Raw genomic sequence first — 26,389 nt, 5'->3', positions numbered from 1 at the left:
TTTAAACCACAAATAAACTAAACTATGGTTTAAACAACAGGAGCTTTGCTCCTCCCCCATCCCAGCTGCCGCCAGGGAAACAAACCATGGTTCTGGCTCGCTGCATGTTTCCCTCAAGCAAAGCATGAGTGGTAAGCCAAGAAGAAGGGCACCTCCAGCCATCCTCCTTATTGTGCATTCTTGATTATTCTGCTCATGATGGTACTGGGCGGTTAAACACGATCAGACCTTCACTTAAGCTTACACCTGCAAAGGTTTAGGGGTAGACATACTGCTGCATATGGAATACCTTATTTACACGAATCTAATGCGATATTGAATCTAATGAGCACTTTGAAACCCAAAAAGTATTTGCTGGCGAATGTAAATGCTCCATCAAATCTAGTGCACACCCTAATTTTTGCGACATATTTTGGTCAAAAAAAGGTGCTCATTACATTCGGGTAAATACGGTAGGTGCAGATTCCTGCTGAAATCCAATAATAATAATAATAATAATAATAATAATAATAATAATTTTTGGCCATATGTTCTGATTTATTTTCGGACCCCATTTTTTTCCTTTTTGCAAGTGCCCCTCCAGACAGCATTAATGCAGTAACACTGGGGAAGTATCCCAGAACAACTCATACTATGGAGTGATCCAAGATAATCTCACCACTAATATGTCAGTGGTCACATCCACAACCATGACTTTAAAACCCCCTTACACTATTTTCAACAGTCATGACTACCCTTTTGGAATCCTGGGACCTTTAGTTCAAGGGTGCTGGGGATTGTGGCTATGTGAGGAGTCTCCTACCAGCTCTCAAGCACACTTAACAAACTACAGTGGTGCCTCGCAAGACGAAAATAATTCGTTCCGCGAGTCTCTTCGTCTTGCGGTTTTTTCGTCTTGCGAAGCACCCCTATTAGCGGATTAGCGGATTAGCGCTATAAGCGGCTTTTAGCGGCTTAGAAAAAGGGGGGGGAAGCGAAAAAACTCGCAAGACTCGCAAGACGTTTCCGTCTTGCGAAGCAAGCCCATAGGAAAATTCGTCTTGCGAAGCGCCTCGAAAAACGGAAAACCCTTTCGTCTAGCGAGTTTTTTGTCTTGCGAGGCATTCGTCTTGCGGGGCACCACAGTACAGAGGATGGACAAAGGCTCCCATCAGCTCCAGCCAGCATGGCCAATGGTCAGGGATGATGGGAATTATAGTCCAACAACATCTGGAGGGTCACAGATTCCCCAGCCCGCGCCAGAAATTTAAGCTATATTGTCCGTAGTCAGTGAAACTGTCGTTTCCTCCTCCTCCTCCTCTCTGCTTTCCCTTCGGTTCTTCAAAGTGGCTGAAGGGTTGTTTGTTTTTTTCCAAGTTTTTTACATGTCTACTCAGAGGTAAAGACCACTGAGTAAAGTGGAATGTTTTCCCAGATACTTTTCATGTTGGCGACACACTTTTGAGACATGCATTATTTTGTGATATGATTATTCAGCTTTACTAGCAAACCGGAGGTTAAACTAACCCTTTTCCAGCCCTGGGAGGAGTGCAGGGAGCGTTTGTGCGACATACTTACACACTGCAGCCAAAACACCAATGTGTCGCGACACACTGTTTGGAAAGCCCTGGCGTATAGGATTGTAGCCTGATCTCTAGAATGACCCTTGATATAAATAAAAAAGGAAGTAATCTTTTAATGGTGTTACAGGACACATTATACCCAATTATTCAATGTAACGTCTTTCCTGTGTCAGCTATGCAGTGAGGTTGCATCCAATTTCTCTTTCCCTAAACTGAACTACCGTAAATTGTGTCAACGCACACACAATCCACACAAATGACAGATTAAAACAGGTATGGTTTTGGACGTTACCTAAAACTGAACCACCCCAACTACCTGTCAAAGTGAGTAAAAACAAAGCTATTTCAGAAGGCAGTCTTATAATATAAAAAGCATATTTTTTTCAAATATGTAGCCTCAGGGCTTCCTTGCCATAGCACAGGGGTTCTAGCTTGAATAAAACATGGGGGAGGCAGATAAGCCCTGCCCTACATAATCGATCACATGATGTGGTGTGCACACACCATTTCAATGGCGATGCCCATCAACTTTGGGGGGACCCGCCCCCCTGAAATATTTTATGGAGTGGGGTGGGGGGGTGAAGACACCTTGGCCCCTAGAATTTGGCTCCTATGCCACAGCAATATCAGGAATACCTTAGAAGTCGTCTTAAAACCACCAGTTTGTCATTTCTAACAAGACAGACAATACTTGAGATGTTTAGCAAAATATCTAAATTAAGTCCAAATGGAATCACTGGTGACGCAACAGCTTCAAACCGTAACTTCCCCTGACTGGAGTAACAGCAGTCCTCAGGCTGCTTTCTTCCTTCTCTCCTCAGGGCAAGGTGGTTCTCCATTAGCCCTTGTGGTGGCGTTCAGGTGAGGGAGCAGATTGAAAGAATTATGATCTCATCTACCACAGAAAAGATACTTGTTCCCTAATAAATAAATTTAAAAATCCCTCATGATCTCTTTCCACAATCAGAGCCTTTAAAGGTCCTCCCTTCTAATGAATATTATCTGATATGATATCCTCATTCTTCCTCTGGGTTATTTCCTCTATAAAGGCCGATACGCAAATGCTTGTCACAACATGGCGATTTCATAGGAGTTCTCCTCAGCGTGGACTCTCTTATGCTGGCTAAAAGCAGGAGGGTCCATGAAACTTTCCCCGCACACCAAGCAAGTCTGTGGCTTCTCCTCCTGTGTGTGTGTTTGCAAGTGCTTGACAAGAGTTTTTCTGTGAGCGAAGCTCTTCCCGCATTCCGAGCACTTATGAATCCGCTCTCCCGTGTGGATCTGCTGGTGTTGGAGGAGGCGAGAGCTCACGCCAAAGCTTTTCCCGCAATCTGCACATTTGTAGGGTTTCTCCCTCGTGTGGGTTAGCTGATGTCGGATGAGGCAAGAGCTGAGGTTGAAACATTTCCCACAATCCGCGCACTTGTACGGCTTCTCTCCCGTGTGGATTCTCTCATGTACAACAAGGCTCCCCTTCTGAGTGAATGTTTTCCCGCACTCTGCGCATCTGTAGGGCTTCTCTCCCGTGTGGGTCCTCTGGTGCCGAACAAGGTCGTGTTGTATAATGAAGGATTTCCTGCACAGCGAACACTCGTAGGGTTTCTCCCCCGAGTGGAACTGTATGTGCGACATGAAGTTTCCGATCCAGCGGAATCTTTTGCCACAGTCCGAGCATTCGTACGGTTTTTCTCGTGTGTGAAGTCGCTGGTGCTCGACGAGTTTAGAGTTCACGCTGAAGGATCTCCCACAGTCCACGCACTTGCACGGCTTCTCTTTCGTGTGGGTTTTCTCGTGGGCGACAAGGTTCCCTTTGAGGGAGAACTTTTTCCCGCACGCTGAGCATTTGTAGGGCTTCTCGCCCGTGTGGCTTCTCACGTGTGTGACCAGGTTGCACTTCTTGCTAAAGCTTTTGCCGCACTCAGCGCATTTGTACTGCGTCTCCCCCGTGTGGGTTCTGTAATGCCTGATAAAGTCAGCGTTCATACTAAAGGACCGCCCGCACTCCAGGCATGTGTACGGTTTCTCCCCTGTATGGTTTCGGCGATGTCTGACAAGATCGGCGTTTTTACAGAAGGACTTCCCGCAGTCCGAGCACTTATAGGGCTTGTCCTCGGTGTGGAGTCTCTGATGAATGACAAGGTTCCCTTTCTGAGAAAAGCTCTTCCCGCAGACCGCACAGGGGAACGGTTTCTCTCCAGTGTGCATTCTCAGGTGAGCGACCAGGTGGCTCTTCGTTCCACAGCTCTTCCCACAGTCCGAGCATTCGTACATTTTGTCTCCCGTGTGGGTTCTGTAATGCCTAACGAAGTCGGAGTTCATGCTGAACGACTTCCCGCAATCGGCGCATTTGTACGGCTTCTCCCCGGTGTGGTTTCGGTGGTGCCTGGTGAGGTCAGCATTCTTACAGAAAGACTTCCCGCATTCTGAACATTTGTACGGTTTCTCTTCCATGTGGATTCTCTCGTGGACCGCAAGGTGCCCTTTCTGAGAGAAGCTCTTACCACACGCTGAGCACCCGTACGGTTTCTCCCTCGTGTGGGTTCTCTGATGACTAATAAGGTGAGAATTCATGTTGAAAGACTTTCCGCAGTCTGGACACTTATGTGGTTTCCCTTCCATGTGGGTGCATGTAGACATTGGAGAGTCCATCTCGCATTCGGTCAAAGCCCCTTGCTTGTCATTTTCCTCAATCTCCTCCTTGGCTGCAATGGCATCTAAATCTTTAAAGTTTTTTGCACACAGAATGGGCTCATCCATGTCTGTTTCTGGATGCCTTTGCCTTCTGCCTTCACTCCATGCTGAGGGACCCTCTCTTTGGTAGATGTCCCACGTTTGTTTCCTTAGCCAAGGGCTTTTGCGCACATGATCCTGGCGATCTTCTCTGCTCAGAGTTTCCTTATAGAAGAAAGAAAAATTCCTGAGTGAGTCCTAAATCTGGAGGTTGCAAAACCGAAGGTCCTCCAGATGTTGCTAACTATATCTCCTGTCACCCCTGATCATTGGCAATGCTGATAAGCTCTGTTGGTAAAGCATGAGACTCTTAACCTCAGGTTCAGGGATTCAAGACACACGCTGGGCAAAAGATTCCTGCATTGCAGGGGGTTGGACCTATGTGGTCCCTTCCAACTCTACAATTCTATGATGTTATGATGGGAGTTGGAGGCCAAATCCACACCACACATGCCACTCCTAACAGCTGTGGCCTCTCTCAAAGAATCATGGGAACTGTCCTCTCCTCATAGTGAGGCGAGCTGTTAGAGGAGACCCTCTATTCCCCCCACAGAACTACAATTTCCCGAGAAGTTAAAACAATCAATCTTCCTTCCCAGAGAACTTGGGAAATTGCTCTGGGAGGTAAAGGTAAAGGGACCCCTGACCATTAGGTCCAGTCGTGGCCGACTCTGGGGTTGCGGCGCTCTCTCGCTTTACTGGCCGAGGGAGCCGGCGTACAACTTCCAGGTCATGTGGCCAGCATGACTAAGCCGCTTCTGGCGAAACAGAGCAGCACATGGAAACGCGTTTACCTTCCCGCCGGAAGGTATTTATCTACCTATTTATCTACTTGCACTTTGATTTGCTTTTGAACTGCTAAGTTGGCAGGAGCAGGGATTCGAACCACCGACCTTCTGATTGGCAAGTCCTAGGCTCAGTGGTTTAACCCACAGCGCCACCCGCATCCCGCTCTGGGAGGTATTTCCAAGTTACCGTAATATGCGTAGGACCATCTTGGAAGGCTTTAAAAGAGGGTTAGGTAAATTCAGGGAGGATAAAGCTATCAGTAGCTACTCACCCTGATGGCTAGGCTTTGCCTCTAGCCCAGGGGTTAGCAACCTTATTCAGCCGTGAGCTGGTCCACCGTCCCTCAGACCATGTGGGGGGCCAGACAATATTTTGAAGGGGAAAAAATGAACAAATTCCTATGCCCCACAAATAACCCAGAGATGCATTTTAAATAAAAGCACACATTCTACTCATGTAAAAACATGCTGATTCCTGGACCATCGTGAGCCGGATTTAGAAGGCGATTGGGCCGCATCTGGCCCCCAGGCCTTAGGTCGCCTGCCCCTGCTCTAGCCAAAGACACAATGCCAATTGCTTCACAAGTGCTGTTGTGTGAGTGGCAGTTGCCCCCCAGAGCTTCAGGCAGGGGACATTCCCAGCCCCACCTGGGATTGCCCCTGGTGCCTGAATACAAAGGAAATGTTCTTTCTCTGCTTTCTGAGCTAGCACCCTTCCCCTCCAGATGCTTTGGACTGCAATTCCTATCAGCCCCAGTCAGTGATCAGGGATGATGGGAGTTGTAGTCACAACAACATTGGCTGGCCCTGAGTCTTGAAGGCCACTCCCTGCAAGGCCCTTTCCACCTAGCCTAGGGGCCAGGGGCCAGACTCACCAGCTCTACTAAAGAGGTGCCTGGTGAGACCGGAGGAACATCGCTATGCCTGACAACAAACCCCTATTGGATTCTTTTGCCCCATCTTTTTATGCCTGCCAAACAGCCGTATCATGCTTATGATAATATTTTATTCTCTTGTTAGTTATGCTGTTTTAAATGTGCATTTTATATCAGACTTCACTTAGCATTGTTTTTTCTTTTTTAATTTTTGTTTGTTTGTTAATTTTGTTTCTGTTAAATGTATTCTGTAGTTGACCTCCTTTGTAATGTTTTATTTTGAAATCTTTAAGATAATATTTTAGTTCTGTTAATTATGTTGCTTTGGCTGTATACTCTATATTTTTCTTCAGAAATGTTTGATTCTGGATTATGTTACTGACATTTTAATATGCTGTAAACTGCTTTGAGATTTTTCTTAAAAATATAAAGCAGTATAGAAATGAAGCAAACAAGCAAGCAAACAAACAAACAAACAACATATGGGCACAAGGATGGTGCCTGACATCTCCACCACCTGGGGATCATTGGATCGGGACTGTTTTCACCCAACACTGTGAAATTCTATCAGTTATATTTTATCTGCACCATCAGAATGACTTTCTGGAACCCAGTTGCTTTTTTCTGTGCAGCCTGAGCAGCAGCAGTCACCCTTAAGAAAAAGAGGTCGGAATAGGCCAATACAGTGGACACTTGGGTTGCGGATCCGTGTGGGAGGCACGTTCGCAACCCGCAGCGTTCGCAACCCACAGCGCTGCGTCTGTGCACGAGCAGATTGCAATTCAGTGCTTCTGCGCATGTGCAAAGCGCAATTTAGTGCTTCTGCGCATGGGCGGCCGCCGAAACCCAGAAGTAACCCGTTCTGGTACTTCTGGGTTTCGGCGCGTCCATAATCCGAAAAAACACAACCTGAAGCGTCTGTAACCCGAGGTCTGACTGTATCTCTGTGGCCTGTCCTTGGATCAAATGGCTTTTCTTCTTTAAGTTCTCAAAGCTCTTAACCTAGCCTGTCATCGGAACTAGCCAGATGTTTATCTGAGAACCAGTCACAGTCAGTTCATCATTTGAAAGATAAAATTTTAGAGGCTTCTTGCCCCCAAAAGGGCAGCTAAAACATTCCATTTTGGCAACTGCAACCTTGGTTTAAGGAGCCATTTGGCACCTAGCTTATACATATCGGAGTTTCTAACCCTGATAAGGAGCACAGGACCACCGGTCCACGTAGCTCAGGACAATGACTGGCAAGGTCGCTCCAGGGTTTCAGGCAACCCTGCCAGGATGGGCCCCCGGGGCTTGAAGCAGGACCTTCTGCATGCAAAGCAGATGCTCTGCCACTGGCTTACAAAAGAAAGAGGGGAGAGAGGCGCCTATTCCCTAACCATAGGAAACCAGAATGCAGCTCTTTCGCCTCCTGAATTTGTCCCCTCCAGGCACCCTTCCCCTCTTGCTCTGCATTGCCGAAACATGCTCCTGCAGGGCAACTCACCTCGTCCTCCTCCTCCTGCAGCCATTCAAAAGTTGCCCTCCCCTGGACCAAGGAGGCGGGTCAGCAATAGGCCCTTTCCCCATCTGCCTTGCCTAGCATTCCCGGGCCCCTCTAGGAACAAGCATCTCTCTCACTTTAACGCCTTCTGGAAGTCTGCATGGGAAAAAGCTCACGGCTGCTGGTGCTGTCACTCTGTGCCCTGTGCTAGATTGTCTATGGCTTCTTGTCCAAAAAAACAAGCAAAATTCAGAAGCGCTGGTTTTGTTTTGCTTTAGTTGAGATTCCTGCATTGCAGGGGGTTGGACTAGATGACCCTTGGGGTCCCTTCCAACTTTACAATTCTATGATTCTATGACCCTCTGGGCTGCATGAGCAGTTTCTCGCCTGTGTATACAACTCTGCAGCCAAAAATGCCCTAAACTCTTGCATCACAAGCAAAAGAGGAAATTCTAGGTTTTTTAAAAAACTTTTGTGGACCTAATTAAGATTCACTGCATTTATTTGTTAGACAGACAGACAGACAGACAGACAGACAGACAGACAGATATTGAATTTATATACCATCCTAGATCTGGGGGTCTCAGGGTAGTTTACAGAATAGATAGATGATAGACAGACAAATAGATCCTTCCTACAACAAGCCCAAGGTGGCATAAATGGTTCATGCTTTGTCCCAACTTTATCCACTCAACAACCCTGTGAGGTAGGCCAGGCTGAGAATCTGCATCTGGACCAAGGTCACCCACTGAGCTTAATGGCGTAGTGGGATTTTGAATACATATCTCCAAGGGTTCCAGTATTACAGAGTCTCTGGGGGTGGGGCTGCAGGGAGACAATCCTGGATTGACCAGGTCTGCCAATGTTGCAAAACATTATGAAATGACTTCATAAACACACTTTATAAAGCATCATAAACACACTTTAATATGTCACCACTTTTGTGCGGTCGTAATTTAAAGCTGCAAATTCAAACGTTTTATTATTTTTTCACAACAATTCTTAGAAGTTCATACTTAATGAATCTGATAAAATATCAGAATAATAAGAGATATGTAGCATTAGAGCATAAGAAGTTGCCCTACTCAGAGTCAAGACTATTCCGTTCAATATTAGCTTGACAGGCAGCAATCTTTCTCAATGGCGGCCTCATTCATGTGAAACTCTCAACTTTCCTGATTTTAAAAAAGGTCATGGGAGATTCTTCCTTTTTCTCCAAGGCTATTATGAATCATTTTTGCTGGTTTTAGATGTTTTGCCTCCACAGGTTTTCAACTTTTGATATTATTGAAGCCTACTATCATCATCATCATGAGCTGTCTTGGAAGGCAGGAGATAAATAAACATATTTATCAGATACATATAAATAAATAAAGGACACAAGAAAGCGAGATGGCACGGCAGTCCCCAAAAACACAAGAAAGAGATCGGGGGGTGGGATGTGTGTCCAGAGTGCTGCTGGATCCAACCCAAAACCTCTTGATTTTTGCATCCTGCTTCTCACCACAGCCAACTAGACTCCTCCACAAAGTCCTCTGCATTCAACTGTCAGAGGCACTAATTCTTCTGAATACAAAGTGCTTGAAACGGCAGGAGAGAAGGACCTTGTGCTCAGGCAGGTCCTGCTTGCTGGTTTCCCACAGTCATATTGTTGGCCACCATGAGAACAGGACGCCCATTTGGCTGGGCTTTCCCAGCCACTCTGGGCCACTTCCAACAAAATATTAAAATATAGTAATCCATCAAACATTAAAAGCTTCCCTAAAGAGGGCTGCCTTCAGATGTCTTCTAGAAGTCTGGTAGTTGTTCTCTTTGACATCTGGTGGGAGGGCATTCCACAGGGAGGGTGCCACTACCAAGAAGGCCCTCTGCCTGGTTCTCTGTAACTTGGCTTCTAACTTTGAGGGAACCACCAGAAGGCCCTTGGCACTGGACCTCAGTGTTCGGGTAGAACGATGGGGGTGGAGATGCTCCTTCAGGTATACTGGACCGAGGGCTTTAAAGGTCAGCACCGACACTTTGAATTGTGCTCTGGAACGTACTGGGAGCCAATGCAGATCTTTCAAGACCGGTGTTATGTGGTCTTGGCAGCCGCACCCAGTCACCAGTCTAGCTGCTGCATTCCGGATTAGTTGTAGTTTCTGGGTCACCTTCAAAGGTAGCCCAACATAGAGCGCATTGCAGTAGTCCAAGCGAGAGATAACCAGAGCATGCACCACTCTGGTGAGACAGTCCGCAGGCAGATAGGGTCTCAGCCTATGTACCAGATGGAGCTGGTAAACAGCTGCCCTGGACACAGAATTGACCTGCGCCTCCATGGACAGCTGTGAGTCCAGAATGACTCCCAGGTTGCGCACCTGGTCCTTCATAAACAATATGAACAATAATAAACTGTAAAAAAATAATTCTGAAATGAAACAAAGCCTACAGTAAGATGAGAATAATATTTTTGCATACTTCCACTTTATATTTATTTTTTATTATTGTATATATAATATGAAATTTTTTCCATTTGTTGCAAGAGCCTTCTTTGTGGAACCTGGTTCAGCTGCATCATATGGCCATGGTAAATCCAGCAATGGAAAATTTCTGTAATGCCTCTCTAACCTTGATGCCCTAAGCATGGCCTTATTTTGCTTAATGGTTAATCCACCCCTGGTTGGGGCGAGGACCAGCCCTAACTTCCCCTCAGCGGGCTTTGCACTTCCTTTTTCTCCTTGCCCTCTTCTTTCTGGGAGGAGCCCTTTTTCTTTATAAATGTTTGTTCATGTATTTCCTTACCATCTCTTTACACCAGCCTTGGACACTCAAAATGTGTTTTTCCCTCCTCCTGTGACGGCAATCTGTTTTGACTGTTTTTCAGAATTTTAAATTGTTGTAACCTACCTTTGGTCCTGCTGGTGAAGAGCAAGTAATAAATGACCGGTAATAATAGTATTACTATATTCAATAACTTTCCGGACCAGTCAGAATCGATGGTGCCAATTTCGTCTTCCACGCTTTAGCAATAATTCTTTTTGCTGCTTTCAGCAAATACGAAACCAGAGCCAGATCCATCTCCACTATTAACCCTTGTAAATAGCTCAATATTATTATTATTGGATCATTTGGTAATAAACACCCGGTCATTCTAAGATAACATTTTGGATAGTAAAGCAATAAGTTTGAATTACCAATTAACTCCAAAATATTCGTAAACAACCTATATGTTGACCACCATATCTTCAACATATATCCTGTGCAGTATGTGTGTCTGAGAAAGTCAATAAAGAGTCAGATACAGTGGTACCTCGGGTTACATATGCTTCAGGTTACAGACTCTGTTAACCCAGAAATCGTGCTTCAGGTTAAGCACTTTGCTTCAGGATGAGAACAGAAATTGTGCTCTGGCGGCGCGGCAGCAGCAGCAGGCCCCATTAGCTAAAGTGGTGCTTCAGGTTAAGAACAGTTTCAGGTTAAGTACAGGCCTCCAGAACGAATTAAGTACTTAACCTGAGGTACCACTGTACTGTTGATATTGCATATTGATATATATGTATATTCCTTCCAATCTACAGATATAATTTGTGGTGGTCTCCTAGCCCAGATCTATTTGTAGCCTTCCAAAGCTAGTTCCTGCTGAATAACTCTTATTCATTTTCACACAAATATTTCAGTTTTAAGATCTATAATTTCATCATTATAGAACATACAGTCATACCTTGGATCCCAAACGCCTTGGTACTTGGATGTTTTGGCTCCCGAATGCCACAAACCCAGAAGTGAGTCTTCCGGTTTGCAAACATTCTTTGGAACCCGAACATCCAACGGGGATTTCGATTGGCTGCAGGAAGTTCCTGCAGCCAATCAGAAGCCGCGCTTTGATTTCCGAACATTTTGGAAGTCAAACGGACTTCTGGAACGGATTCCGATCGACTTCCAAGGTACAACTGTATTTTATTATGATTATGCTCTGTATTTCAATTATCTCCCTTTGGAGTACACAATTCCTTAACTGACCCTTGCTTATTAAGTGCTCCCTGGAGGATCTTATTGGTCTTAGAAAATTAACTGTGCCATATAAGCTACTTTGAGGCTGATAAGAGATTGAAACTTTTCCCCATTAGGAACATTAATACGAATTGCTTTGCTCTGTGTGCATTCACTTGTGAGGAATACAACTATAGCAATCACACACCAACCCAACGCCTGCTCCAGGGGATTTCTATGGCTTCTTTGCTGAATGGGCTGCCATATGTTTGAAAAGGTTTGTTTTACGAGTGAAACACTGACCGCAGTCCAGGCACTTGTATGGTTTTTCTCCTGTGTGAGTCAACTGGTGCCGAATAAGTTTTGAGCGTATACCAAAACATTTCCCGCATTCAGAACACAGAAATGGTTTCTCCCCTGTGTGCATTTGCTGGTGGCGGATCACAAGGTAACTAAGGCTAAAACATTTGCCGCAATCGGTACATTTATATGGTTTCTCCCCTGTGTGGATCCTCACATGGACAATGAGGTCTCCTTTCTGGCTGAAGCTTTTCCCGCACTCAGAGCACTTGTACGGTTTCTCTCCTGTGTGCATTCTCCGATGTTTAGTAAGCTCGGAGTTTGTATTAAAGGCCTTATCGCAGTCTGAACACCGATAGGGCTTTTCTCCGCTGTGGTTTCTCATATGGATAATGAGATTTTGCTTGTAATTGTAGCTTCTGCCACAGTGCAAGCATCCATAGGGTTTCTCATACGTCTGCGATTGCTCCCCTGAATGGATGATTATATGTTTGAGAAGGCCATCTTTCCGGCTAAAGCTTTTCTTACAGTCTGAGCATTCATATGGTTTCTCACCCGTGTGGGTTCTCTGATGTCTAAGGAGATCGGAGTTCATAACAAAGGATTTCCCACAATCCAAACATTCATATGGTTTCTTCTCTGAGTGGAACTGTAGGTGTGCTGTGAGTCTCCCTTTTCGGATGAAGCTTTTGCCGCAGTCCGGACATTCGTATGGAGCCTCTCCTGCATGGAGTCTCTGATGTGCAGTAAGTTTGTAGTTTGCTTGGAACGATTTGCCACATTCCAAGCATTTGTATGGTTTCTCTTCTGTGTGGATTCTCTCATGAAGAGCAAGGTTTCCCTTCCGAGTAAATTTCTGCCCACAGCCTGAGCATTCGTATGGCTTCTCCCCAGTGTGGATTCTCCTATGTGCGGCTAAATGCGATTCCTGCCTGAACCTCTTGCCACAGTTCCAGCAGTCGTAAGGTTTGTTTTCTGAGTGGGTTCTGTAATGTTTAAAGACTTCCGAGTTTGTAGAGAAAGATTTCTCGCACTCTGAGCATTTGTACGGTTTCTCCCCGGTATGGATCCTGGCATGTGCAACCAGGTTACATTTCTTATTGAAACTTTTGCCGCACTCTGAGCATTCATGTTGCTTCTCTCCCGTGTGGGTTCTGAAATGTATAATAAAGTCAGAATTCATGCTGAAGCTTCTCCCGCACACGGAGCACTGATATGGTTTCTCCCCTGTATGATTGCGCTGGTGTCGAAGGAGGTCGGCGTTCTTACAGAAGGATTTCCCACAATGCAAACACTTGTACGGCTTCTCTTCTGCATGGATTCTCTCATGCATAGCAAGATTTCCTTTCTGAGAGAAGCTTTTCCCACATACGGTGCAATCATAGGGTTTCTCTCCTGTGTGGGTTCTATAATGTCTAAGAAGGTTAGCATTCCTACAGAAGGTTTTCCCACAGTCTGAGCACTTATACGGCCTCTCTTCTGCAATGTAGGAGCTGTTCTCACATTCTGTTGAGGTTACTTGTCCCTCATCCTTCCCTTTTGCCTCCTTGGCTGAGATTTCATCCGAGTCTTTGCTGCTTTCTGAACATCTAATCGTCTTATTTAATATCCCGCCCGGATTTCCCACCCGTTGTCTCAAAACAGCTTCCACCTTCACAACGCACTGGGTATCTTGTTCTTTGGCTGTCTGCACTGCTGCCTGGGGTGGCTCCCTCAGCTCAGAGCTCTTCAGCTCTGGGTTCTTGTTAGCTTCCTCATTCATAGACTCCATATCTGAAGGAAAGAGAGATTCAACTGTGAGTCGACACCCTACATCCAGAGGTCATGAAACAATTGCCAAAGAGAGAGAGAGAGACTGAATACGCACCATACATTTAAAGTACATTTTCCTCTCCAAAAAATCCTGGGAACTTCAGTTTGCCTCTCACAGAGCTACAAGTCCTAGCAGACTTAATGAATTACAGTTCCTGGGATTCTTTGGGGTGTGTAGGACCCTGTGCTTTAAAAGATGTGTACGCAGCCTTGGCCTAGCAACCATGAAGCCTGAGGCAAGCTACTCTGAAGGGACTATTGCTGAGTGGTATTTATTATTTATTTGTTTTTAATTACAGTGGTACCTCGGGTTACAGACGCTTCAGGTTACAGACTCCGCTAACCCAGAAGTAGTACCTCGGGTTAAGAACTTTGCTTCAGGATGAGAACAGAAATCGCGTGGCGGCAGCGGGAGGCCCCATTAGCTAAAGTGGTACCTCAGGTTAAGAACAGTTTCAGGTTAAGAACGGACCTCTGGAATGAATTAAGTTCTTAACCCAAGGTACCACTGTACTTTTTAAACCAGCTTTCAGGGATAAAACGCCACTGTCATAGAAATTCACAATACTATTAAGTATTATTATACATATTATATCCACACTAAGGGAGCTGCAGTGGCTGTCCATCAGCTACCAGGCCACATTCAAGGTCTTTTGTGACACACACATAAAAGCCCTGAATAATTTGGAGGCCTAAAAGACTGCCTACTCCTGAAGAGACCCTGTAATAACACATCAACGATCTGAGGAAATTTTAACTCATGACACTGCACCCTACAGAGTATCACATGGCAGTGAGCCAAAAACGTTCATTTTCTGACTTTGCCCCTGCACTGTGGAAGACCCTTCCCCCACCACACATGAAGCATAATTCTGACACTTTATTATTTTTTATATTTTGCTGGAAGCCACCCAGATGGGATAATAAAATAATAATAATAATAATAATAATAATAATAACGGGAATGTGTAATTTAGAGGAAAATATGGATGATTACCAGAGAAGCTGAAGTCCAAAAAGAGATAGTTTGTGAAAATGTGGATAAAATTGTATAATTGTGCTGAAAATTAATTTAAAAAATTATTAAAATAATAATAATAACAACAACAACAACTATTAGCAACTTCTGCCACTTCATTTATTGAGACAATTTATATAAGACTTCATATGTATTTGGAATCTTGCAAATACATATCTTTTCGCCCAGACTTTCCTTGACCCATATGATCAGTCCCTAGCATTCCTTTCAGTATTGCTGATTTGATGTTCTCATAAAGCTATTTTATTGTTTTTGTGTTATTTTATTATGCCAGTTAGGGACTTACTTATTTTTAAAGTTAAGTGATCCATCTAGTCTAGCATCCTGTTCTCACAGTGATCACCAGATGTGATTCCCAACAAGTGGTGTTCAGAGGCAAATTGCTTCCTACTGTGGCTAGTTGGGACGTGTTTGCACAGCTATTTCTATATCTGTTTGATCGATTGTTTGTTTGTTTGTGTGTGTGTGTGTGTGTGAGTGAGTGAGAGAGAGAGAGAGAGAGAGAATGAGAATTGCCAGTGCAATTCTGGGCTGCATCAATAGTATAGCATCTAGATCAAGGGAAGTAATAGTGCCACTGTATTCTGCTCTGGTCAGACCTCACCTGGAGTACTGTGTCCAGTTCTGGGCACCACAGTTCAAGAAGGACACGGACAAACTGGAACGTGTCCAGAGGAGGGCAACCAAAATGGTCAAAGGCCTGGAAACGATGCCTTATGAGGAACGGCTAAGGGAGCTGGGCATGTTTAGCCTGGAGAAGAGGAGCTTAAGGGGTTATACAATAGCCATGTTCAAATATATAAAAGGATGTCACATAGAGGAGGGAGAAAGGTTGTTTTCTGCTGCTCCAGAGAAGCGGACACGGAGCAATGGATCCAAACTACAAGAAAGAAGATTCCCCCTAAACATTAGGAAGAACTTCCTGACAGTAAGAGCTGTTCGACAGTGGAATTTGCTGCCAAGGAGTGTGGTGGAGTCTCCTTCTTTGGAGGTCTTTAAGCAGAGGCTTGACAACCATATGTCAGGAGTGCTCTGATGGTGTTTCCTGCTTGGCAGGGGGTTGGACTCGATGGCCCTTGTGGTCTCTTCCAACTCTATGATTCTATGATTCTATGATTCTATGATTTATTCTCAGGACCGGGGCGCCGACTTATAAAAAATATTGGGGGGGCGGGGGCCCATACCGACTTATAAAAAATATTGGGGGGGCTGGGGCCCATACCGACTTATAAAAAATATTGGGGGGGGGGCCAAGACCTCCAAACCGCTGCTGCTGGGGGAACGAAAGGGGCGAGCCCCGGGCTGCCCCGACCTTAAGTGAACCTGTGAGGGCCTGCCCTTTGCGGCAGCCAATTGGCTGCCGCCGTGGGCGGTGAATATTAATGAGCTAGGGGGAATCCCCGCTTCTCGCGGGGCTGACGCCAGCCCCTCGAGATTGTTGATGGGTCGAGAGCCCGCAACCCCACCCCCTCTCTAGATCGGGAGTGGCTTTGTTTTAACTCATTACTGAATGTATTTTAAAAGGTAACTATCGTCAAACAAGGAAAATAAAAAATACCAACATAATTTTGTGATTTTACAAAGCATAATATAACTAATAATTTTCTTAAATTATTGGGGGGGCGGAGCCCCCCCCAAACGAATTTTTGAGGGGACTCGGGCCCCCTCAGGCCCCATGGAGTCGGTGCCTATGCTCAGGACAGAGGTAGTCAATGTTGTCCTCTCCAGACCTTGTTGGAGTCCCAACTCCCATCAGCCAGCATAATGGTCGGGTGGTGGGAGTTGCGGTCTGCCAACATCACGAAGCCACCAGATTGGCCATTCCTGCTGTAAGACTCTCCACTTCTGCCATGTAGAATTGCCTCCCTCGAGAGGCGCCTTGCTGCTTGCCTGTCTTATCTCAACAGGCTTCCTCTGGTTGCAAATTTTAATCGCTGCTGGTTTGCTACACTTTGTTATTTTAGCCTTGAGTACGGATGTTTTTCTGGGACGCAGGAGGCGCTGTGGGTTAAACCACAGAGCCTAGGACTTGCTGATCAGAAGGTCGGCAGTTCGAATCCCCACGATGGGGTGAGCTCCCATTTCTCGGTCTCTGCTCCTGCCAACCTAGCAGTTCATGGACCTGCTTCTATGAGAAGGAGCAAGGGAGGTTTCTAGCTGGAAGTAACTGAAATGAGATTGCAGCCTTGGAGCATGATTCTGCCACAGCTGTTCCTTTTGGAAGTTCCTTGTAGCCATAACACTTTAGTATGATTCTGCTTGTATATCTTTAAATAAAGCCAATGGTATTAAGACACCTATAGGCTAGACACATTTAAATCACACAGCTTTCCCCCAAGAATCACAGAAACTAATTTCCCCATCACAGAGCTACATTCCCAACACCCTTCACATACTACAATTCCCAGACTTCTTTGGAGGGAGCCGTGTGCTTCAAAGGTGCTTTAAATGTATGATGTGCATGCAGCCTGTCTTCAGGGCTCTCTAAGGGGCATTTATTGCATATGGCTGTGTATACACTAAACAGGAGAGACACGTTCTTTCCTTCCCAAGAATTCTGGGCATTGCAGTTTCCATCCCACAGAGTTACAATTATCAGCAACCCTTAACAAACTACAGTGCCCAGAATTCACTGACGGAAAGACGGTGCTTTAAAGGTGTAGCATTCACACAGGCCTAGTCTCTTGAACAGCATCTCTTAACAGCTATAAATATTGTGGCATCAAAAAATATTTGAGAAACAGCTGTGGGTTCTCCCCATTCCCATACCTGCACAGACTGCAGTTTGGTCAGGGGACATGAGATCGTCCTCACAGCAAGAGTCTGTCCACCCTCACCAGCCTCAGACCTCACGGAAACCTGGCTCCTTTTTCATGGTTCTCCATTTTAACCTCTTTCATGTTGGGTCTTAACCTGCTGAGTTGAAGAATTTATTTTATTTTGTTGCTTTATTAAATTTATACCCCCATCCCTCTTCCCAAAGGAGCCCAGGGCAGCAAACACACCAAAACAAAAATCCAATTCTGTGGCAGACTGGGAAAGATATTCAGTAGGTGCTGAAAAGACAACAAAGGCAACACCTTTATAATAATCAAACAGCAGGTGCCACAACACTAAAGGCCCAATTCCTCCATTATTCCTCCTTTTTTATTGCTGCATTTATATCCCACCTTTCCCCAAGAAGTTCAAGGGGATAATTTACCTGTGAGATAATTTAGGCTGAGAGATTGTGACTGAGCCCAAGCTCACCCAGTGAGTATCATGGCTGAGTGGTCTTCCAAGGTCTTAGTCCAAGCAGCTCTCCATCAACTGCATCACCCCCACAGCAGTGGACTTCCAGATAAGACAGCATCTGGAGGAGGCCCTTCCTTGGGAAGAAGTGTTTCTCGTTAAACCACCCTGAGAATTTTAGCTCAGTGGGAGGAATAGGAGGTACTCTAACCCCGTCCCCCCCCCTGCCACCTTTAACAAAATGCAGTTCCAATGATCTTTTGAGGGACGCCATGGCTCTTTAACGGGATGCGGGTGGCGCTGTGGGTTAAACCACAGAGCCTAGGACTTGCCGATCAGAAGGTTGGTAGTTCGAATCCCCGTGATAGGGTGAGCTCCCGTTACTCGGTTCCTGCTCCTGCCAACTTAGCAGTTCGAAAGCACATCAAAAGTGCAAGTAGATAAATAGGTACCGCTCTGGCGGGAAGGTAAACAGTGTTTCCGTGCGCTCCTTTGGTTTGCCAGAAGCCGCTTAGTCATGCTGGCCACATGACCCAGAAGCTGTACGCCGGCTCCCTCGGCCAATAAAGTGAGATGAGCGCCGCAACCCCAGAGTCGGCCACGACTGGACCTAATTGTCAGGGGTCCCTTTACCTTTATCTCATGACTGTTTAAAGTGGTATTCTACCAATATAAATGTATAGTGCAGGTGGGGCCTGAGTGACCTTCTTTCGGTCACGGTCTCTCATTCTGGCCTTCCTCTAAGGGTTGTTGTGAGGATAAAACGGGGGGGGGGGCTATTGTGTTGTTATTTTCATTTTTATTATGTATTTTGTGGTTTTTATCTTGATTTTATTCTGTGAACTGCCCTGAGACCCCTGGGCCAAATATAAATGAGGAAAAAAATACAATCCAAAATATACCCCCTACCTCTAAATGTAAGCATCTTAACAGGGCAATCCTATATAACGGTAAACAGAGAAAGTTTTTGTAATAGATAAAGATATAATGCTGTGAAAAGGTATGAGTAAAAACAAACACTGTGGAAGTGGGGGTGGGAAGTCAATTTATGAAATAATGTAATTATTGATATGAAGACAATTGTGAAACTGTTTGAAATTTTTTATATATTTCAAAAAAACCCAAAACAAAACAGGGCAGTCCACGCAGAAGGAAGCCCCATTGAGTTCAGCAGCACCTACTCCTGGACTTTCAAACAATGAATATCAAGACCCTGGATTTCTTTTCCTTTCTTTTTAAGCTGCCTGGGAACCGAAGTAAATGTAATGTACTCACTTGCAGGACTTGGACTGCAGAAGAATAGGAAGGAGGAAAACCCACTGCCAGCACCTGTGTTCCAGAAGATCACCCACCTTCACTCCCTTTCTAAGTTTGTCCCCTCTGGGCACCCTTCCCCCTTCCCTTCCCCTCTGCTTTCCCTAAATATCCTGCTGTGCAACTCACCTCTTCCTGCAGCTGTTCAAAATTTGCCTGGACCAAGGAGGCGGGGCCAGGAAGAGGCTCTTTTCCCACTCTGCATTCCAAAGCCTCTCTAGGAACAAGCATCCATCACTTTAACTCTTTTCAGGGTCTCAAAGGCCCCATCTGCACTATACATTTAAAGCAGCATTATTCCACTTTTAATCAGTCACGGCTTCCCCCAGACAATCCAAGTTTTTGTCAAGGGTGCTGAGAGACCTCTATACCTCTCACCAAGCTATCACAGTGGGATTTGGTTTAGGAGTTTTTGTTGGCGGTCAAGATTTAATTTAGGAGACGATTTATTTTTGCTGTGCTTGGTATTTTTATTGCTTTGCATTTTTATTGTTACACCTAATTTGGAATTACACAAGGATTCATTTTACTGTACATTTATTGATACATTTTCATTTATTATGTACGGCTTCTTAAATTTTGTTATGTTTTTGTGACTGCGAGTGTGACTTGTGTTATTTTTTCCCTGACGCTGCAAGCTAGCGAGCGAAAAATTGAGCATTTTGTTGATGCTGCAAGAAAGGTGGCATACAAATAAAGAATTAAGTACGACAAATGGCAACTGCTGAAATTATTCAGTGTCAACCCAGGGTATAGCTGATTTCCATGTTAGGGATCATTAGGAAAGATTTTGAAAATAAAACTGCTAGCATCATAACACCATCATACAAATCTGTGGTGTGACTGCATTTGGCGTACTGCGTACAGTTCTGGTTGCCTCACCGAAGAAAGGCTATAGCAGAGGTGGACATGGTTTAGAAAATGACAATCAAAAGGGCCGAGGCCAGAGCAAAAGGTGCAACGATTTCTGCTTCTTCGTTTAGAAAAAAGGCATGGCGTGGATAAATTTGGCTAGGGATAATTTTTTATCCCTCTCTCATCACACTGAAAACTGGGGGCATCCAATAAAGCAGAAGGGAAGGCGATTCCAGACAGACAAAGGGAAACACTTCTTCACATTAGCATAGTTAAACTATGGAACTCACTGCCACAGGAGGCAGTGATGAAGGCCAATCTCTTTTCCGAATCAGAGGTCCCCCAAACCTTCCCCACTCCGTCAATTTCTGATGAAACCAGCCCTGACCCCGCTGTGAAAACATTTCAAGACGAGGGATGACAGTATAAGATACAGTGGTGCCCCACAAGACGAATGCCTCGCAAGAAGGAAAACCCGCTAGATGAAAGGGTTTTCCGTTTTGGAGGTGCTTCACAAAACGAATTTCCTATGGGCTTGCTTCGCAAGACGAAAATGTCTTGCGAGTTCCTGCGGGGTTTTTTCCCTCCCCCCCTTTTTCTAAGCCGCTAAGCCGCTTATCCGATAAGCCGCTAAAAGCCGCTAAACTGCTAATAGCGCTAATCCGCTAAGCTGTCAATGGGCTTGCTTCGCAAGACAAAAAAACTGCTAGACGAAGTGACTCGCGGAACGGATTCTTTTCGTCTTGCGAGGCACCACTGTAGATCCACTCACAAAAACATCTGGCACATTATTACAGAAATGTGTTCTACATAAGCCATAAAGCAGCTTACTTTAAAAAAAAAGAAAAAAAGATTAAAGCATGTCTGCATTTACTTTATTAAAGGGTTTTAATTAATACTGTTTGGCTGCAATCCTCTACCCACTTCCTTGAGAGTAAGCCCCATTGTGCCCAGCGGTACTCACTTCTCAGTAGACATGTCTAGGACAGCAGTTTCAATGTGTATATTATTTTCTTTATCAAGGATCAGGAACCCACCAGATATTGATAGACATCTACAGTTCCCATCATCTCTGGTTAATGGATGAGACAGATGGGAGTTGGAAGCCAACCAATATCTGAAGAGCTATAGGTTTCCAATCCCTGCACCATATAAACCACCAGCAGAACTCCATTAGGACTCAAAGGTGGGAGGCAAATTATATTACTTGATTTTATCATTAACCAATTAAATATATGCATACATGTTTATACACCTGTGTACATGGAGCACTAATAATAATAATAATAATAATAATAATTTTATTATTTGTACATCGCCCATCTGACTGGGTTGCCCCATCCACTCTGGGCAGTTTCCAACAGAATATAAAAACACAGTAAAACCTTAAACAGCAAAGGCATCCCCTATATAAGGCTGCCTTCAGGTGCCTTCTGAATGTCATATAGCTGTGTATTTCATTGACACACAGTCACTACAAAAAAAGGCCCCTTGCCTGGTTCCCTGTAACTTTACTTCTCACAGAGAGGGAACCACCAGAAGACTCTCCATGCTGGACCTCAGTTTACAGGCTGGATGATGGGGGTGGAATATTCCTTCAGGTATACAGGGCAGAAGCTGCTTAGGACTTTGAAGGTCAACATCAACACTTTAAACTGTGCTCAGAAACATACTGGGAGACCATGTAGATCCTTTAGAACCAGTGCTATACGTTCCCAGTGGCTGCTCCCAGACACCAGTCCACATTCTGGATTATCTGTAATTTCTGAGTCACCTTCAAAGGTAGCCCCACGTACAGCACATTGCAGTAGTCCAAGCGGAAGATAATCAAAGCACATACCACTTTGGCAAGACAGTTGGCGAGCAGGTAGGGTCTCAGCCAGGGTACCAGATGGAGCTGGTAGACAGCTGCCCTGAAAACAGAATTTACCTGTGCCTCCATGAGCAGCTTTGAGACCAAATGACCCCCAGGCTGCGCACCTGGTCCTTTAGGGGCAGAGTTACCCCATTCAGGACCAGGGTGTCTGTCACATCTGCCTGCTCCCTGGCCCCCAGAAACAGTACTTCTATCTCACTGGGATTCAGCCTCAACCTATCAACCACCATCCCTCCTCCAGACACTCACGCAGGACATTCACCACCCTCACTGGTTCAGATTTCACACTTCCTAATGGCCTTCTTGAGTCTAAGCATCTCCTACAGTATAATTTCTCTAATATGCAGTAAAAGATCATGCACATTTCAACAGAGTATCTTCTCCCAATAGGAAGATTCCTCCAAGGCTGTCTCTGTGTGGATTCTTCTGTGCTTAGTAAGAACAAGGAGATCAGTGAAACTTTCCCCACATTCTGGGCACTCCAGCGGTTTCTCCCCTGCATGCATTCCCATATGTTCGACAAGATTATTTTTGTGAGGGAAACTTTTCCCACAGTCTGGGCATTTGTGGAGCTTCTCTGGCGTGTGGCTTCTCACATGTACCACAAGGTTTCTCTTGCGAGTGAAACTCTGCCCACATTCCAAGCATTTATACGGTTTCTCTCCTGAGTGGATTTGCTGGTGCTGAACGAGGTGATAACTTATCCCAAAACCTTTCCCACAGTCTGAGCAGTTATATGGTTTTTCTTCTTGGTGGCTGGCAGCGTGTTTGACAAGGTTCCTTTTGTGAGTAAAGCACTGTCCACAGTCTGGGCACTGATAGGGTTTCTCCCCTGTGTGGATTTGCTGGTGTCTAATCAGGCAAGAGCTCAGACTAAAACATTTCCCACAAACGGTGCATTTGTACGGCTTCTCTCCCGTGTGAGTCCTCTTGTGGGCAACCAGGCCTCCCCTCTGGGCGAAGCTTTTCCCACAATCGGAGCACTTGTACGGCTTCTCCCCCGTGTGCATTCTCCGATGTTTGGTAAGTTCAGAGTTTGTGTTGAAGGTTTTACCGCAGTCTGTGCATTTAAATCTCTTTTCTCCAGTGTGAGTTCTCCTATGCACAATGAGGTTCTGTTTGTAATTGTAACTCCTTCCGCAGTGCAAGCATTCGTATGGCTTTTCCTGAATGTGCAATTCTGTCCCAGAATGGATTACCAGGTGTTTGAGCAGGCCGTCTTTCCGACTAAAGCTTTTATCGCAATCTGAGCACTTGTACGGTTTCTCTCCTGTGTGAGTTCTCTGGTGTCTAAGGAGATCAGAGTTCATAATGAAGGATTTCCCACAAATGGAGCATTCATACGGTTTCTTCCCAGAATGGAAGTGCATGTGGGCAAGGAGGCTCCCTTTCCGGCTGAAGCTTTTACCGCAGTCTGAGCAATCATAGGGCGTCTCCCCGGTGTGAAGCCTCTGATGCTCTATGAGCTTAGATTTTGCACGGAAAGATTTCTCACAGTCCAAGCATTTATACGGCTTCTCTTCCATGTGGGTCCTCTGATGAAGAATAAGGTTCCCTTTCTGGGCAAAGCTTTGCCGACAGTCCGGGCATTTGTAGGGCTTCTCCCCAGTGTGGATTCTCAGGTGTGCCACGAGGTGGGCTTCCTGACTAAAGGTTTTGCCACAGTCCCAGCAGTCATATGGTTTGTTTCCTGGGTGAGTTCTCTGATGTCTGAACATTTCAGAGTGTGTCCTGAAGAATTTCCCACACTCTGGGCATTTGAATGGCTTTTCCCCTGTGTGTATTCTGTGATGTCTAATAAGGTCTGCATTCACACTGAAGGACTTCTCGCAATCCAAGCACTTGTATGGTTTCTCCCCAGTATGGCTTCTCTCATGAACCACAAGGTTCCCCTTCTGAGCAAAGCTTTTCCCACAGTCTAAACACTTAAAAGGTTTCTCCCCAGTATGGATTCTCACATGCGTCACTAGCTTAAATTTCTTATCAAAAGTCTTGCCACAGTCTGGGCATTTATGTGGTTTCCCTCCCGTGTGGGTTCTGTGATGTTTACGAAAGTCAGAGTTCAGAGTGAAGGATCTCCCACAGTCTAAACATTTATATGGTTCCTCCCCTGTCTGAGGTTGGGGATGTCCAAGTTCAGTGTAGTTGGGGCAGGATTTATTGCATTCTGAGCACATAAACATTTTGTCTTCTGTGTGGATTCTCTCATTAGTAGAGAGGTCTCCGTTCTGAGAGAAGCTCTTCCCACAGATGGTGCATCTAAGTGGGTTTCCCCCTGTGTGCATCTTCATATGCGCAAGTAACTGGCTTTTTGTTTCACAGCTCTTCCCACAGTCCGAGCATTGAAACGTTTTGTCTCCTGTGTGGGTTCCACAATGCTTGATAAAGCCAGCATCCATACCAAAGGAGTCCCCAAAGTCCAAAGATGTGTATATTTCCTTGCTTGCAGTATGATCCCATTGATTTTCAGAGGTCATACGAGAGGAGTTTCCACCGTCTGAGCATCCATACAATTTCACTGCCATAAGGTTCCTCCCACAAGTAATAAGGTTTGCATTCTTCTCTTCTTCTAAAATTACTAGTTCCTTGTCTTTTTCCATCTCTCCCTGGGCCGAGATTTCGCTTTGGTCCTTGAAGCTTTCCTCACCCAGGGTGGACTCATCCACTCCCAACCCCATGGGCTTCCCCTGTTGGCTTGACAATCCATGTCGCTGTTCAGCGGCTTCTGCCTTGGCATGGCACTGAGACATGTTCTCGTCCAGTGGTTTCACCAATATCTCAATCTGTTTCTGTTGTTCAGACATTTCTACCTTGAGATTATTCTCCATTATCTGATGGAAGGAAGAGAGAAGACAGTGTGAATCATGCCTGAAACATGATGGTTGATGATAATGTTAACCAAGCTACAAAAGAAAGCATGTAATGAATCAAATGAGACTCTGTCCCCTGCTCACTTAACTTGTCCGCCAACCATCCTCACCAAAGCCACTCTCTCCTTTCACTCCTCACCAAAGCAACAAATTAATACAATACAATATAAATAGTATATTATATTGTACAAAAAATATAAGGTAAGCACAAGATTCACAATCATAATAAAAAAGAAAGGAAATCCTATCATTATAGCTCTTTGGTTACTACCATGCACAATCCTGATTATAAGGTTAGTAATTAGACTCCTGTTTTGCTCTTCTCTCTCAGCTGTGCCAAGGGAGCTAGATATGGGAGCCCTGAAGCTGGATTTTATAAGTTCCAAGTTTTAAAAGCTGCCAAATATGGGGAGATTACTGCACATTTGTCTGGTTTGTGTATGAAATAAAAAAATTCTGTAAAAATCACTTATTTAGCTCTCTCTAATCTCCTCTTGTTCAATGGGATTCACATCTGAAGAGACATGCATAGGATTGTGGCACATACTCCCAAGTTAGTCTGTACATAATGCAGTCATAGACTTATGTCAAAACATGCTGGGAAGAGAAATTGTTCACATTTAATCCTCCTCATTATCAGCGATATATAATGTCAAGCCATTAAAATCAATGCCCTAAATAAATCAATTGTTTTCAGCTCTAACTAACGTTACCTATCACCCATGTATAAATATTCTGGATTGCGATGTTTTGGTGCTGCTTTTCAGTGCTGTGCAAAAAAACAAAACAAATGACCTTAAATAGTTCAAACCCACAATTGTTCAACAGGGGGGAGCCTCCTTTCTCTGACTTCCTACCTCACCCCACCCCCCCAAAAAAGCCAGACACTTCACCTGCTGAAATTCCTCCTTCTGTACAACTATTAAAGATGCCAGAACCCTGTTCTCCTTAGCATTTGGCCACCCTGATTGTAATAAAGGGTGCCAATAATCTGTACCGATCTCATTCACTAGAGAGCTCAGTTGGTTACAGCGTGGTGCTGATGACACGGAGGTTGCAGGCTCGATCCCCACAAGGGACAGCTGTATATTCCTGCATTGCAGGGGGCTGGACTAGATGATCCTCAAGGGTCCCTTCTAACTCTACGAATTCTATGGTTCTATCTGTGTTTACTTGGAAGTCAAGCCCCCACCGAGTTGTGGGATTGATCCTGAATAAATACGCGAGACGGCAAGATTATACACCTTCACATGGAAATGCACCCTACTTAATAAAGTGGGCTTACTTCTCAGTAAAATGCACAGGGGGTTGTTCCCTCCCACCGAAAACAACAGGCATACTTGCTTTGAAATGAAGCCCGCTGGGTTGAAGTGGGATTACTCTTCGGTAAAATGCGCAGGGACTTGCTCTGCCTGACACCCCCAACCCCTGCACACGTGCCCACTCGCGTGTGCAAGCGGCATTATCCAGCCGTGTACATAAAGGCGACGCTGTTCTGCTACGGGAGAGCCGCAGGGACCTTTGGGCTCCTCCGACTTACCTCTCCCGCAGCCACGGGGTGGAAAAGGGACGGGCGCAGACAAAAGGTGCTTCCCCTTTAAACAGCAGAGGAGGACGAGAAAGAGACCAGGCCGCTCTAGGAACAGGTGCTCGGTCGATTTAACTCGTAGGAAGCGGGTTCAGTT

At 45.2% G+C, this 26,389-nt stretch overlaps 3 protein-coding genes across 4 annotated transcripts; all 3 read right to left on the bottom strand.

The window, feature by feature from the left end:
* Positions 1-1,651: 1,651 nt before the first annotated feature.
* Positions 1,652-7,559, bottom strand: LOC309336811 (uncharacterized protein). Of its 2 annotated transcripts, none has more exons than XM_081853168.1 (2): positions 7,442-7,559; positions 1,652-4,457 (listed from the first exon to the last, which is right to left on the bottom strand). In XM_081853168.1, exon 2 carries the CDS (start codon positions 4,317-4,319, stop codon positions 2,631-2,633), a length of 1,689 nt encoding a protein of 562 aa, XP_081709294.1. In that variant the 5' UTR covers positions 4,320-4,457; positions 7,442-7,559; the 3' UTR covers positions 1,652-2,630. The 2 variants fall into 2 exon arrangements, with proteins under 2 accessions (XP_081709294.1, XP_081709293.1); XM_081853167.1 differs by lacking the exon at positions 7,442-7,559 and adding an exon at positions 5,353-5,586.
* Positions 7,560-10,750: 3,191 nt separating this feature from the next.
* On the bottom strand, positions 10,751-20,313 carry LOC309336734 (uncharacterized protein). The gene is made up of 3 exons (XM_081852984.1): positions 19,061-20,313; positions 17,328-17,471; positions 10,751-13,480 (listed from the first exon to the last, which is right to left on the bottom strand). Exons 2-3 carry the CDS (start codon positions 17,356-17,358, stop codon positions 11,643-11,645), a joined length of 1,869 nt encoding a protein of 622 aa, XP_081709110.1. The 5' UTR covers positions 17,359-17,471; positions 19,061-20,313; the 3' UTR covers positions 10,751-11,642.
* Positions 20,314-21,242: 929 nt separating this feature from the next.
* On the bottom strand, positions 21,243-26,325 carry LOC309336571 (uncharacterized protein). The gene is made up of 2 exons (XM_081852537.1): positions 26,037-26,325; positions 21,243-24,665 (listed from the first exon to the last, which is right to left on the bottom strand). The coding sequence occupies exons 1-2, from the start codon at positions 26,040-26,042 to the stop codon at positions 22,200-22,202; spliced, it is 2,472 nt and encodes an 823-aa protein (XP_081708663.1). The 5' UTR covers positions 26,043-26,325; the 3' UTR covers positions 21,243-22,199.
* Between the last annotated feature and the right edge of the window lie 64 nt (positions 26,326-26,389).

The sequence above is a fragment of the Podarcis erhardii genome (genome assembly GCF_964252035.2).
Source record: "Podarcis erhardii genome assembly, chromosome: 2".
Taxonomy (NCBI): Eukaryota; Metazoa; Chordata; class Lepidosauria; order Squamata; family Lacertidae; genus Podarcis; species Podarcis erhardii.
The sequence above is the reverse complement of the archived record's forward strand: the minus strand, read 5'-3'. Positions and strand labels throughout refer to the sequence as shown.